This window comes from Apiospora aurea, assembly GCF_038362705.1.
Source record: "Apiospora aurea strain CBS 24483 chromosome Unknown utg000008l_segment0_segment0, whole genome shotgun sequence".
NCBI lineage: Eukaryota > Fungi > Ascomycota > Sordariomycetes > Amphisphaeriales > Apiosporaceae > Apiospora > Apiospora aurea.
The window spans coordinates 4689914-4702116 of NW_027117395.1; the positions used below are offsets into that span (position 1 = coordinate 4689914).

Genomic DNA, 12203 nt, shown 5'->3' on the forward strand with positions numbered 1-12203 from the left:
GAAGTGTTTAATTTAGTTTAAGCCTGTTTTATTATTAGTTTAATTATTAGAAATCGGTTTAATTATTTAATTACCCGGTAAATCGGTTTCGCGAGATTAATTCGCGAGGTAATATTAGCTTTAAATAATTAAGAACGGCGGAATACACTAGCCCTACGAATTAATATATTTAATTACTATTATTTATTCCCGATTATTAAACTGGATCGATTTCGCCTTTTTACGCCGCTCGGTACGTATTTTAACGAGCATTAACCCGATTATACCTATTATAAAGCCGGTCTCGTCGAAATTCTAAATATTTTCGTTGACGATCTCGTCTTTCGCTTTTATATTCGCGACCAGCGTAAACTAGGTAGAAATAATTTTAAAATCCTTATAAAAAGCCTTTTAGTAATCGTATCGATAATTTATTTTAATTTTTAAGTCCGGGTTACGGTTAATAAAGCGCTTAACCTAATGCTTACCGACGTGGTCGCCGCCTCGTAACGCGGTAAAAAGATTAACGTGGTTTACCACTACGCGACGCATATCACTTAGCGACGCACCTTAATTTAATTCTAATATAATTAAACTTTAACGCGTAATACCTTTATAATTATAATGCCTAATTAATCTTAAGAAGATCGGATAGTTTTAGCAATTTAAACGATACGAAACGAACCGAATTAAATAAGCTAAAAAGTAACAATAAAAGCTTATAATATACCCGAATTAATTTTACGCTATTAAATCTACGGCCGAACTTTAGAACGCGAAATTCGACCGAAACAACGTAAAATAAATTTAATTAAAAAAAAGTACTTCGTAAATATATAAGTAATCTAGATATCCGAGGAATACCTCCCGATTTTTTTAATATAAAAAATATAACTAATTTCCTTACCGCGTTACGCGGCGGCGACCGCGTTAATAAATATTAAGTTAAGCGTTTTATCGATTATAACCCGAACCTAAAAATTAAAATAAATCGTCGGTATAATTATTAAAAAGTTTTTTACGAAAATTTTAAAGTTATTTTTATTTAGTTTACGCTGGTCGCGAATATAAAAGCGAAATACGGGATCGTTAACGAAAACATTTAAAATTTCGACGAGACCGGCTTTATAATAAGCATAATCGGGTTAATATTTATCGTAATACGCGCCGAGTAATATAAAAAAGCGAAATCGGTTTAGCTTAATAATCGGGAATAAATAACGGCGATTAAATATATTAATTCGTAAAGCTAATATATTCCGCCGTTTTTAATCGTTTAAAGCTAATATTACCTCGCGAACTAATCCCGCGAAACCGATTTACCGGGTAATTAAATAATTAAGCCGATTTTTAATAATTAGATTAATAATGAAATAGGCCTAAATTAAATTAAATATTTCGATAAATATATTAAATCGCAAACGAAGAATCGCTACCGCCTTTTAATTCTTAACGGCTACGAGAGCTATATTTCGGCCGAATTCGAAATATATTACCAGGATAACGATATTATTATTATTAGTATACCTCCTTATTTATCGCACTTACTTTAACTTTTCGATATAACACTTTATTCGCCTTTAAAACGTACTTATTCGAAAAAAATCGAGCTATTTATTAAGGCTTCTATAAACTATATTATTAAGCTTAAATTTTTTATCGCCTTTAAAGCCGCGTATTTTACTATTTTTACGGAAATTAATATTAAATCTAGATTCAGCGTATTTAATTTAGTACCTTATAACCTTAACGAAGTAATTAATAAGCTAAATATACGTTTCCGGACGTTTATATTTAACCTATCCCGTTTAGGGACGGCCAGTACCTACGACCCTTAAACGCCGTCTAACCCTAATAAATAACTAAGCACTTTATTTATATTAAAAAGAGGGTATCTACCTATTAAAGAAGCTTTCCGACGCTAATTTTGAATACGGTAAACTAAATAACGAAAAGTATAACTAAAATAGTTTATAAAATAACCTTTATACGTAATAAAATATATATATTAAAGAAGGCTAATTTAGCATTTTTTAAACGCCGAAGAGCTAAAAAGTCGCGAGTCTAGCTTAAAAAAGCCCTTATTATTAAGAAATTTTAGTAACTATAAAACGAAAAGGCAAAAAAAAAGCGTTCAGCGCCCGATAAAAATAAAAATAGGGGTTCGTTAAAGCGAAGAGCAACCAGTAAAAGGCGTTATAATATTTACGACGAAACAGGTTATAATACGCGAATATATAAAAAAGATATAAAATTAAGCGAAAAATCGGATAGCGAGTAGTTTTAATTAATTTTAAGCGTTATAGTTAAATTAATTTATATAAAAGGGTCGAGAAGTAAAAAAGGTGCGTCGCTAAGTGATATACGTCGCGTAGTGGTAAACCACGTTAGCTATATTTTTTATATTAACGAAATCAGGAGGTATCCTTTAAATATTTAAATTAATTATATATTTACGAGGTACCTTTTTTTAATTAAATTTATTTTACGTTATTTCGGTCGGATTTCGCGTTTTAAAGTTCGGCTATAGATTTAATAGCGTAAAGTTAATTCGGGTATATTATAAGCTTTTACTAACGTAATTCACGGTTTAATTAAATACACGGTCTAATTAAACACTTTCTTTTAATTCCGTACAACTTATATTTTATGCTTTATACTTTTATTACCTACGATAGTAAATTAATAGAAAAAAAACGATATATAATTAACGCTTTAAACGCTTTAAAAAACCTTAAATTACGCGTACGAGCCGCAATACGAATATATAATATCCCCTATATAACTTTATATTATCGGCGTCGCGGTAATATTTTATAACGAAATACGTAATCGTTAACGTAAAAACTTACGAATTTTTAAAAAATAATTAATTATATAATATATAATTAATTTAAATTCGTAATCGTTTCCGCTTCGAATAAATAGTATTAAAAATATAGCGAATCGATTACTTAATTTATATAACACGGGACGCGTCGGCGTTAACTAAGCCTCTAATTTCGTATAATAATAATTAGATTTCCGGACACGTTTTAACCGAAAAATCGATTATTAAAGAGTTTTTTACGAAAATTTCGACGCGTATTACGCGTAGTTTACTTTTATACGGAATATAATTAATAAATATAAAATTTAAAAAAGATATATATATAATTTCGACGAAACCGAGTTTTTTATAAACTAAATCTCGTTTAAAATAATCGTAATTACCTTTAATTAACGCGGAAAGCTTAAAGTAGTATAGTAAAGGAACCGGGAATAGGTTATAGTAATACAGGGCGTCGGATTATACGGTTACGTTATCTTTTTATATATTATTTTTATCGGGAAAACGTACCTCTTTTTCTAGTACGAAAACAGCTTATTATTAAAAAACTAAGTAATCGTAATTATTAAAAATAGCTAAACTATAAATAAAAAAAACGAAGACTAAATTCGATATTTTAATAAATACACGAAGTTTTATACGAAAAATATTTACCGCCTATTAATCCTTAACGGCTATAAAAGCTATTACTCGATAGCTTTTAAACTTTACTATAAAAAAACTCGATTATTATATTTTATATACCTTTTTATTCGTTATATAAACTTTAATTTTTTAATATCGGCTGTTTTTATATATTAAAAAAGGCGTACGGGAAAGTAATTAAAAGTTTTATACGGGCGTATATTACTTATATTTTAAAGGAAAACTTCTTATTAGCGTTTTTAAAAGCGTTCTAAGCGATTTTTACCGTTTCGAATATATAAAGAGGCTTTTAAGGGATAAGATTCGTTCCGTACGATCCGGAATATATTATTTTATAGTTAAATATAAAACTACGTACTTTAATACTTCCGGGGACGTTTTCCGGCCTATTTATTCCTTAGGAATTAAAGACTTTAAATAATCCGATTAAGGCCTAATTTTAAACCGAATACGTTCGAAACCGTATCGTATAGTATTAAAATAGCTCTCCGATATCGATTTTAACTGGACTTAATAAATTACGAAAAATATAACGTAAATAATATACCGGCTCGCTCTTTTAAAGGGTAAAATAACCGCATTACGAGAAATAAATAAAATACTTAGCCGGCGCCGCCGTACGAAAAAAAAACGGCTATAGGATAAAGAATTACTTCGTATATAAACTAAAGAAAACCTATAGTTTTAAAAAAAAACGTTAATAAATAATTATAAAATAAATCGCGCCGAAGTAATAGTCGTACGAAAAAACTTAAAACGCGCCCGCGACGCTATAAAATTTACGGGGAGCCCGGGCATAATGCGCGTACTTATTAAAATAATATAAAAGTATTTAAAAAAGAAGATTCCGATTGATTTTAATATATTAAATACGTTATGGTAGAATTGATTTATATTTCGTTATACGAGGCCTTAGAAAATGTTTAATTAGACCGTGTGTTTAATTAAACCGTAGATTACGTTACTGCTTTTTAATTTATTTAATTCGGTCCGTTTCGTATCGCTTAAATTATTAAAACTATCCGATTTTCTTAGGATTAATTAGGTATTATAATTATAAAAGTATTATACGTTAAAGTTTAATTATATTAAACTTAAATTAAGGTACGTCGCTAAGTAATATACGTCGCGTAGTGGTAAACCACGTTATAATATACTTGAATTAATTTTACGCTATCGAATTTATAGCCGAACTTTAAAATACGAAATCCGATTAAAACGATATAAAATAAATCTAATTAAAAAAAAGCTACTTTATAAGTATATAATTAATTTAAATATTTAAAAGATACCTCCTAATCTCGCTAATATAGAAAATATAGCTAATCTCTTTGCCGCGTCGCGCGGCGGCGATCGTATCGATAAATATTAAATTAAACGCTTTATTAACCGTAACCCGGACATAAAAATTAAAATAAATTATTAGTACGATTATTAAAAAGTTTTTTACGAAGATTCTAAAGTTATTTCTATTTAATTTATACTAATTATAAATATAAAAACGAAATACGGGATCGTTAATAAAAATATTTAAAGTTTCGACGAAATCGATTTTATAATAGGTATAATCGAGTTAATACTCGTTATAATACGCGCCGAGCGGCGTAAAAAGGTAAAGTTAGTTTAGCCTAGTAATCGAGAATAAGTAACGATAATTAAATGTATTAATTTATAGGGTTAATATATTCCGCCTTTTTAATCGTTTAAAGTTAATATTACCTCGTAAATTAATCCCGCGAAACCGATTTATCGGGTAATTAAATAATTAAGCTGACTTTTAATAATTAAATTGATAATAAAATAGGCTTAAATTAAATTAAGTATTTCGATAAATATATTAAATCGTAAACGAAGGGTCGTTACCGCCTTTTAATTCTTTATAACTATATGAGCTATATTTCGGCCGAATTCGAGGTATATTACTAAGATAACGATATTATTATTATTAATATACTTTTCTATTTATTATATTTACTTTAATTTCTCGATATAGTATTTTATTTACTTTTAAAGCGTGTTTATTTAAAAGAAATCGAGCTATTTATTAAGGTTTTTATAAATTATATTATTAAACTCGAGTTTTTTATCGCTTTTAAAGCCGTGTAGTTTATTGTTTTTACGGAAGCTAATATTAAATTTAGATTTAACGTGTTTAATTTAATACTTTATAACCTTAACGAATTAATTAATAAGCTATATATATATATCTAAACACTTATATTTAATTTATCCCGTTTAAGAACGGCTTGTACCTACGACTTTTAAACGCTGTTTAACCCTTAATAAATAACTAAATATTCTAACGTGGTTTACCACTACGCGACGTATATTACTTAGCGACGCACTTTAATTTAATTCTAATATAATTAAATTTTAACGCGTAATACTTTTATAACTATAATGCTTAATTAATCTTAAAAAGATCGGATAGTTTTAATAATTTAAGCGATATAAAACGGATTAAATTAAATAAGCTAAAAAGTAATAGTAAAAGCTTATAATATACCCGAATTAATTTTCCGCTATTAAATTTACGGCTGAACTTTAAAACGCGAAATTTAACCGAAACGATATAAAATAAATTTAATTAAAAAAGAGGTACTTTATAAATATATAATTAATTTAAATATTCGAGGAATACCTCCCGATTTCGTTAATATGAAAGATATAGTTAATCTTTTTATCGTGTCGCGCGGCGGCGACCGCGTCGGTAAATATTAGGTTAAGCGCTTTATTAACTATAACCCGGATTTAAAAATTAAAATAAATCGTTAGTACGATTATTAAAAGGTTTTTTACGAGGATTTTAAAGTTATTTTTACCTGGTTTATATTAGTCGCGAATATAAAGGCGAAATACGGGATCGTTAACGAAGATATTTAAAATTTCGACGAAACCGGCTTTATAATAAATATAATCGAGTTAATACTTATCGTAATACGCGTCGAGCGGCGTAAAAAAAGCGAAATCGGTTTAGCTTAATAATCGGGAATAAGTATCGGCGATTAAATATATTAATTTATAAAGTTAATATATTCCGCTATTCTTAATCGTTTAAAACTAATATTACCTTATAAACTAATCCCGCGAAATCGATTTACCGGGCGATTAAGTAATTAAGCCGACTTTTAATAGCTAGATTAATAACGAAATAAGCCTGGATTAAATTAAATATTTCGATAAATATATTAAATCGTAAATGAAAAGTTATTACCGCCTCTTAATTCTCGACGGCTACGAGAGCTATATTTCGGTTAAATTCGAGGTATACTATTAAAATAACGATATTATTATTATTAATATACCTCCTTATTTATTATATTTATTTTAACCTCTCGATATAATACTTTATTCGCTTTTAAAGCGTATTTATTTAAAAAAAATCGAGTTATTTATTAAAGCTTTTATAAACTATATTACTAAGCTTAAATTCTTTATCGCTTTTAAAACCGCGCATTTTATTATTTTTACGGAAGCTAATACTAAATTTAAATTTAACGCATTTAGTTTAATACTTTATAACCTTAATAAGGTAATTAGTAAGCTAGATATACGTCTCCGAACGCCTATATTTAACTTATCCCGTTTAGAGACGGCTAGTACCTATAACCCTTAAACGCTATCTAACCTTTAATAAATAATTAAACACTCTATTTATATTAAAAGAAGGTATCCACCTATTAAAGAAGCTCTCCGACGCCGATTTTAAATACGATAAACTAAATAGTAAAAGGTATAATTAAAATAACCTATAAAATAACCTTTATACGCGATAAAATATATATATTAAAAGAAGCTAATTTAGTACTTTTTAAGCGTTAAAGAGCTAAAAAAACGCGAGTTTAGTTTAAAAAAGCCTTTACTATTAAGGAATTTTAATAACTATAGGATAAAAAAGTAAAAAGAAAGCGTTTAACGCTTAATAAAAATAAAAATAAGGGTTCGTCGAAACGGAAAACGACCGGTAAAAGGTATTATAATGTTTACGGCGAAATAAATTATAATACGCGAATATATAAAAAAATATAAAATTAAGCGAGGAATCGAATATCGAGTAGTTTTAATTAATTTTAAGCGTTGTGATTAAATTAATTTATATAAAAAGATTAAAAAGTGGAAAAAGTACGTCGTTAAGTAATATACGTCGCGTAGTGGTAAACCACGTTATTTATATTAAGAAAAGGGTGTTTATTTATTAAGGAATCTCTTTAACGTCGATTTTAAATATAATAAATTAAATAGCGAAGGGTATAATTAAAATAGCTTATAAAATAACCCTTATACGCGATAAGATATATATATTAAAGGAGGTTAATTTAATACTTTTTAAGCGTTAAAGAATTAAAAAGTTACGAGTTTAGTTTAAAAAAAATTTATTATTAAGGAATTTTAATAGTTATAGGATAAAAAGGTAAAAAGAAGCGTTTAACGCTTAATAAAAGTGAAAATAAGGGTTTATTAAAGCGAAGGGTAATTAATAAAAAGCGTTATAATATTTACGGCGAGATAAGTTATAATACGCGAATATATAAAAACGATATAAAATTAAGCGAAAAATCGGATAACGAGTAGTTGTAATTAATTTTAAGTATTATAATTAAATTAATTTATATAAAAAGGTCGAGAAGTAAAAAAAGTGTATCGTTAATGGCACTGTGTGAGGGGGTGACGTAGTCATATAAAGTGATAAAAAAGGAAGGAAGATCACCTAGGCTAGCTGTGCGTGGAGCTAGCAATAAGGTGGCCAGCAGTGGGGCTAGTGTAGCGGCACAGACCACACTGGCAGGCTAACTAGGTGATCCCCTTAGTGGGGCCTATTAATCGTTAAGTAATATACGTCGCGTAGTAATAAACTACGTTAACTTAAAAAGAGTATTATATAAATAAGTATAATAGTTTTCGCGTTCGATTTATTTAACCTTTAAACTAGCGTGCGTTAAAATTAGTAAGTGTAATATTATTTATATTCGGCTTTTAACGTTCGCTTAATTATATACTTAATTATATACTTAATTATATATTTAATCTCTTAAAATATTATTTTTTATTTTAAATAAGCTTTAAATTAACTTGTTAAAAAGTATATACGTTAACCGATAAATTAAAAGCTAATTAATTAAAGTAAACACGTTTTAAATTATATAATTATTTAAATAATAAAGCGGTAAGCGATTATACGTTTCGCCTTAAAATTACGTTCAACTGTTTAATATCCCCGCTTATACGAAATATACTTTAATCACCCCTATTTATCCTTAGTTTATTTAAAGATTCACGACTATTACCGTATAAGTTTACCGGTGTATAAGGCTTAGCGGTTTAATAGCCCCCCTATTTCACTTATCGCCTTATTTATCGTCGAATAAATAAGCTTAAATTTAGCATAAACAACCGGGCGACCTCGAGAGGTTACATAATAATATCACACCACGTTTATAAGAATAAAAATAAACAAATGTTTAGACTGTAGCTGCTAAGTTGTACGCCTAGCTTAGCCTGGAACACTGTGTCGCCATTTTGCCTAAACCAAACATTGGCATCTCCAATCGCGTGCACACTGTTCCCCGTGGGAGGTGATACCGATCCATGTGAGCTGTAGCATATATATAGGGCCATCCACCGTCCACTATATCGAAGTTACATCGGAGAGACAGACACACTTAGTTCGATACAGATATAATATACTACACTGTTATTCATCCTATTGGCCGGCCCACTAAATCTTATTACTATATTCCTTATTGCTATACTTGACTTACTATTACCTACTTCCGCCCTCATCATGCAGGTCCAGAAGTTCCTCGTCTTCGCCTTCCTTGGCACCGTCATGGCCAGGCCCACACCTTGCGGCAATATCGATGGCAATGACGCCGCCTAGGTTGACGACAACGCTGCCGACAACAACAACAACGCCAATATCAACAACGCCGCCGATGCTGACAACGCGGCGAACGCTGATGAAGCGGCGAATGCTGATGACGCAGCCGCCGAGGATGATGCCGCTGCCGAGGACGAGGATGCCGAGGACGAGGATGCCGAGGACGAGGATGCCGAGGACGAGGATGCCGATGACGCCGACGAAGCTGAAGATGAGGATGAGGCTGCAGATGCGGGCAATGCGGATAATACGAATGACGCAAATGCCGACGCCGACGCGGACGCGGACGCGGACGCCGACGTGGAAGCAGACAACGCGGATAACGCCGGCAACAACACTGATACTGACGCCGACGCCAACGCGGAGGAAGATGCCGACGCTAATGCCGACAATGGCGGTGGCTCCGACTCCGCGCAGCTCGAACGCGTGGCCGAAAAGCAGGCCGAAGGCCTGAACTGCCAACAGGATGAGGATGGTGGCGTCTTCGTGTGCAGCGACGAGTCAGGCGCTAACTGGTAAGTTAGGGGAGAGACTCGAGAAACAGACCAAGACTTCAGAAGCCTTACCGACTGACTCGAAACTTATTAGCATCATCAACTCCTCGGGCGGTGGCACTTGCCTGTAAGGGCATGCAGTCTTTTTCATGAAATCCAAGGGCATGGATCAAGTTCTAGAAAGCCAATCGGAATATCAATCACGGGGCAGCTCAGAAGATTTAAAATGGCACATGCCCTCGGTGCCATGGGTTTCTGCTGATCGTTCAGAACGTACTACTGGGTAGTGTGTGAGGGATCCATCAACGGAGCGATACGAATGCCTAGTATATTACTTGTTCTAATTATAAGTACCTTGAAATTTCACCTAGTAGGTGATCAGATGCTTCAAGATCCAGGGGAAAGTCCTTTAACCCGGGGTCAGCGGGTTCCCCGAGCAGAAAGCTCCTGACTGTAGAGTGCGCAAACTGGATCAGGTCGTCCTCTAGGTTAACCTCAACAAGGCTCTCACACCATGAGGCAACATGCTCCGTGTCGTTATAGAGCCGGCTCGTCTCGGTGTATGTCTGGCCAATTTCCACTGCGACGGCTTCGCGGGGCTCCGCAATGTTCAGAAGTCGTTTGGCCCCAGCGATCCAAGGAAACACCATTTGAGCCGCCGGGCCATGTCCCTGGGCCTTGCTACGGCGAAGAGCTCGTTCAAAACAACTCAGCAAGGGTTTCTGGTGGATTTTCCAGGGCTCTTCGAATGTTCTCATCGCAGTGCTGTACGCAGATTTCTTTGATTTGGTAATAAGCCTATGCCTGTCGCTAGTGTCTACCGCGGTAGGTGGCCAGACGGTGCAGCGCAATACGACAATGGCAAAAGGCTGGGCCTCGATATATATTGGCGGCAATCGATGTATTATTTGAGAATGAAGTGCCATTATGGAGTTGATTTAAGGGATTATCTACCAGTCAAGTGTATTATACGATACTCGCCAACAGCTGATATTGAGAGTGATGAATGCTGTACTTGAAATGATTACACTTGACGGTTGAAGACAACGACCCCATAAACCCACTAATTGACTGCCCTTGGCCCTGTGCCTGGCGCTAGAGGATGCTGGGAAGCCGCCAATTGGCCTGGAGAACAGTGGACCGGCGGCTCAAATCATCTAAATCATGCCCGGAGCATGGACGCGTTCCATCGCGTCTTGCCAAACTTGCGGTTGCAATTGACAAGGACACTGCAAACATGGCTGATTCGCACCAAATTCAAGCCAACCGAAAGCGCGGACGCGACAGTGGTGCGCCTTCGTCCAATACCGCCGATGGCGCATCGGCTGCACGGACAAAGAAGAAGGCAAGGAAAGAAGTCGCTCCAGCTTACAGTCAGCCAGGTCCCCTGACTCAAACTGCCAATTCCTGGCACAGCTTTCTGACTACATTCCAGCTGCCAGAGAGGTTTTGAATGTCTGCTCACTTGATGCGCTGAAAGCCGTCGTGGAAAGCGTATTGCAGGACGAGGCCGCAAAGGCGGTCATGGAAGAGAAGCTTCTTGCTGTTTCTAGCCGCGTCGGAAAACAGTTGGCCGCAGACATCGTCAGCAACGCTGCCGAGACAAGCAGCAAAATCAGGGCGGATTGTACGAAACGGCGCAAGCGCAAGGTCGTGCAAGTCTGGCTACCGGCGCTGGAACCGTTCCTGGACCAGATCAAGAGCCAGCTCCTGGAGGGCCCGTTTGCCGATGGCCCCAGGCTGGCGTGGGAGACGCTGTTCCAGGTCCTGACGCTGTGGGTCAAAGAGTGGGAGCAGGGCGAAGAGCCCGAGTGGGAGGACGAGGAGGAGGTCGAAGGCTTCCACGAAGAGGCCGACGAGCTCATGTGCGCGATCTGGTGGGCGCAGCATAGGAAGTCCAGACATGAGCAGGGCCGTAAGACTTGGGACTGGCTTCGGGAGGTGGCCAGACGCGACGAAGTGGCGGACCTTCAAGACGCATCCCAATGGAGCGAGGATCGCTATCCCACTATCGGTGGCATCATGGAAGACGAGCCTCAGTTTTCGCCGTCATACCATTCACAGGCACCTCCACGCACTACCAACCATATGCCACCAAGTATTAGCTAGGAAGGTTAAATAGGATGAAGAAATCTCGAGTAACCTCGTGGGGGGTACCTCCGAACCATGCCTTCTTGTCACATTGTCGAGCTGCTCAAAACCACCCGAATCAAGTAACCCCTAACATCGCAGGAAACTTAGCTTGCTGAGGTTGATAAGCACGGGTTTCGAGTACCTCGATATCCCAAAGATAATAGTTATATTGTTCCATGTAAATGGAATTGAAATTGGTAAAACCAACTCTCGCCGATGCTGGTCCGTCTTTGGGCCGGGTTGC

At 34.8% G+C, this 12203-nt stretch overlaps 3 protein-coding genes across 3 annotated transcripts; 2 read left to right on the plus strand and 1 right to left on the minus strand.

Moving 5' to 3' along the window:
* Nucleotides 1-9236: 9236 nt before the first annotated feature.
* On the plus strand, nucleotides 9237-9957 carry PG986_012918 (uncharacterized protein; the record flags this gene model as incomplete). The annotated part of the gene is made up of 3 exons (XM_066849140.1): nucleotides 9237-9278; nucleotides 9333-9847; nucleotides 9921-9957. 3 exons carry the CDS (start codon nucleotides 9237-9239, stop codon nucleotides 9955-9957), a joined length of 594 nt encoding a protein of 197 aa, XP_066695836.1.
* Nucleotides 9958-10022: 65 nt separating this feature from the next.
* On the minus strand, nucleotides 10023-10752 carry PG986_012919 (Ankyrin repeat and protein kinase domain-containing protein; the record flags this gene model as incomplete). Its single annotated transcript, XM_066849141.1, has 2 exons — nucleotides 10023-10081; nucleotides 10194-10752. The coding sequence occupies 2 exons, from the start codon at nucleotides 10750-10752 to the stop codon at nucleotides 10023-10025; spliced, it is 618 nt and encodes a 205-aa protein (XP_066695837.1).
* A 598-nt stretch (nucleotides 10753-11350) lies between these two features.
* PG986_012920 (uncharacterized protein) lies at nucleotides 11351-11935 on the plus strand (the record flags this gene model as incomplete). Its single annotated transcript, XM_066849142.1, has 1 exon — nucleotides 11351-11935. One exon carries the CDS (start codon nucleotides 11351-11353, stop codon nucleotides 11933-11935), a length of 585 nt encoding a protein of 194 aa, XP_066695838.1.
* Between the last annotated feature and the right edge of the window lie 268 nt (nucleotides 11936-12203).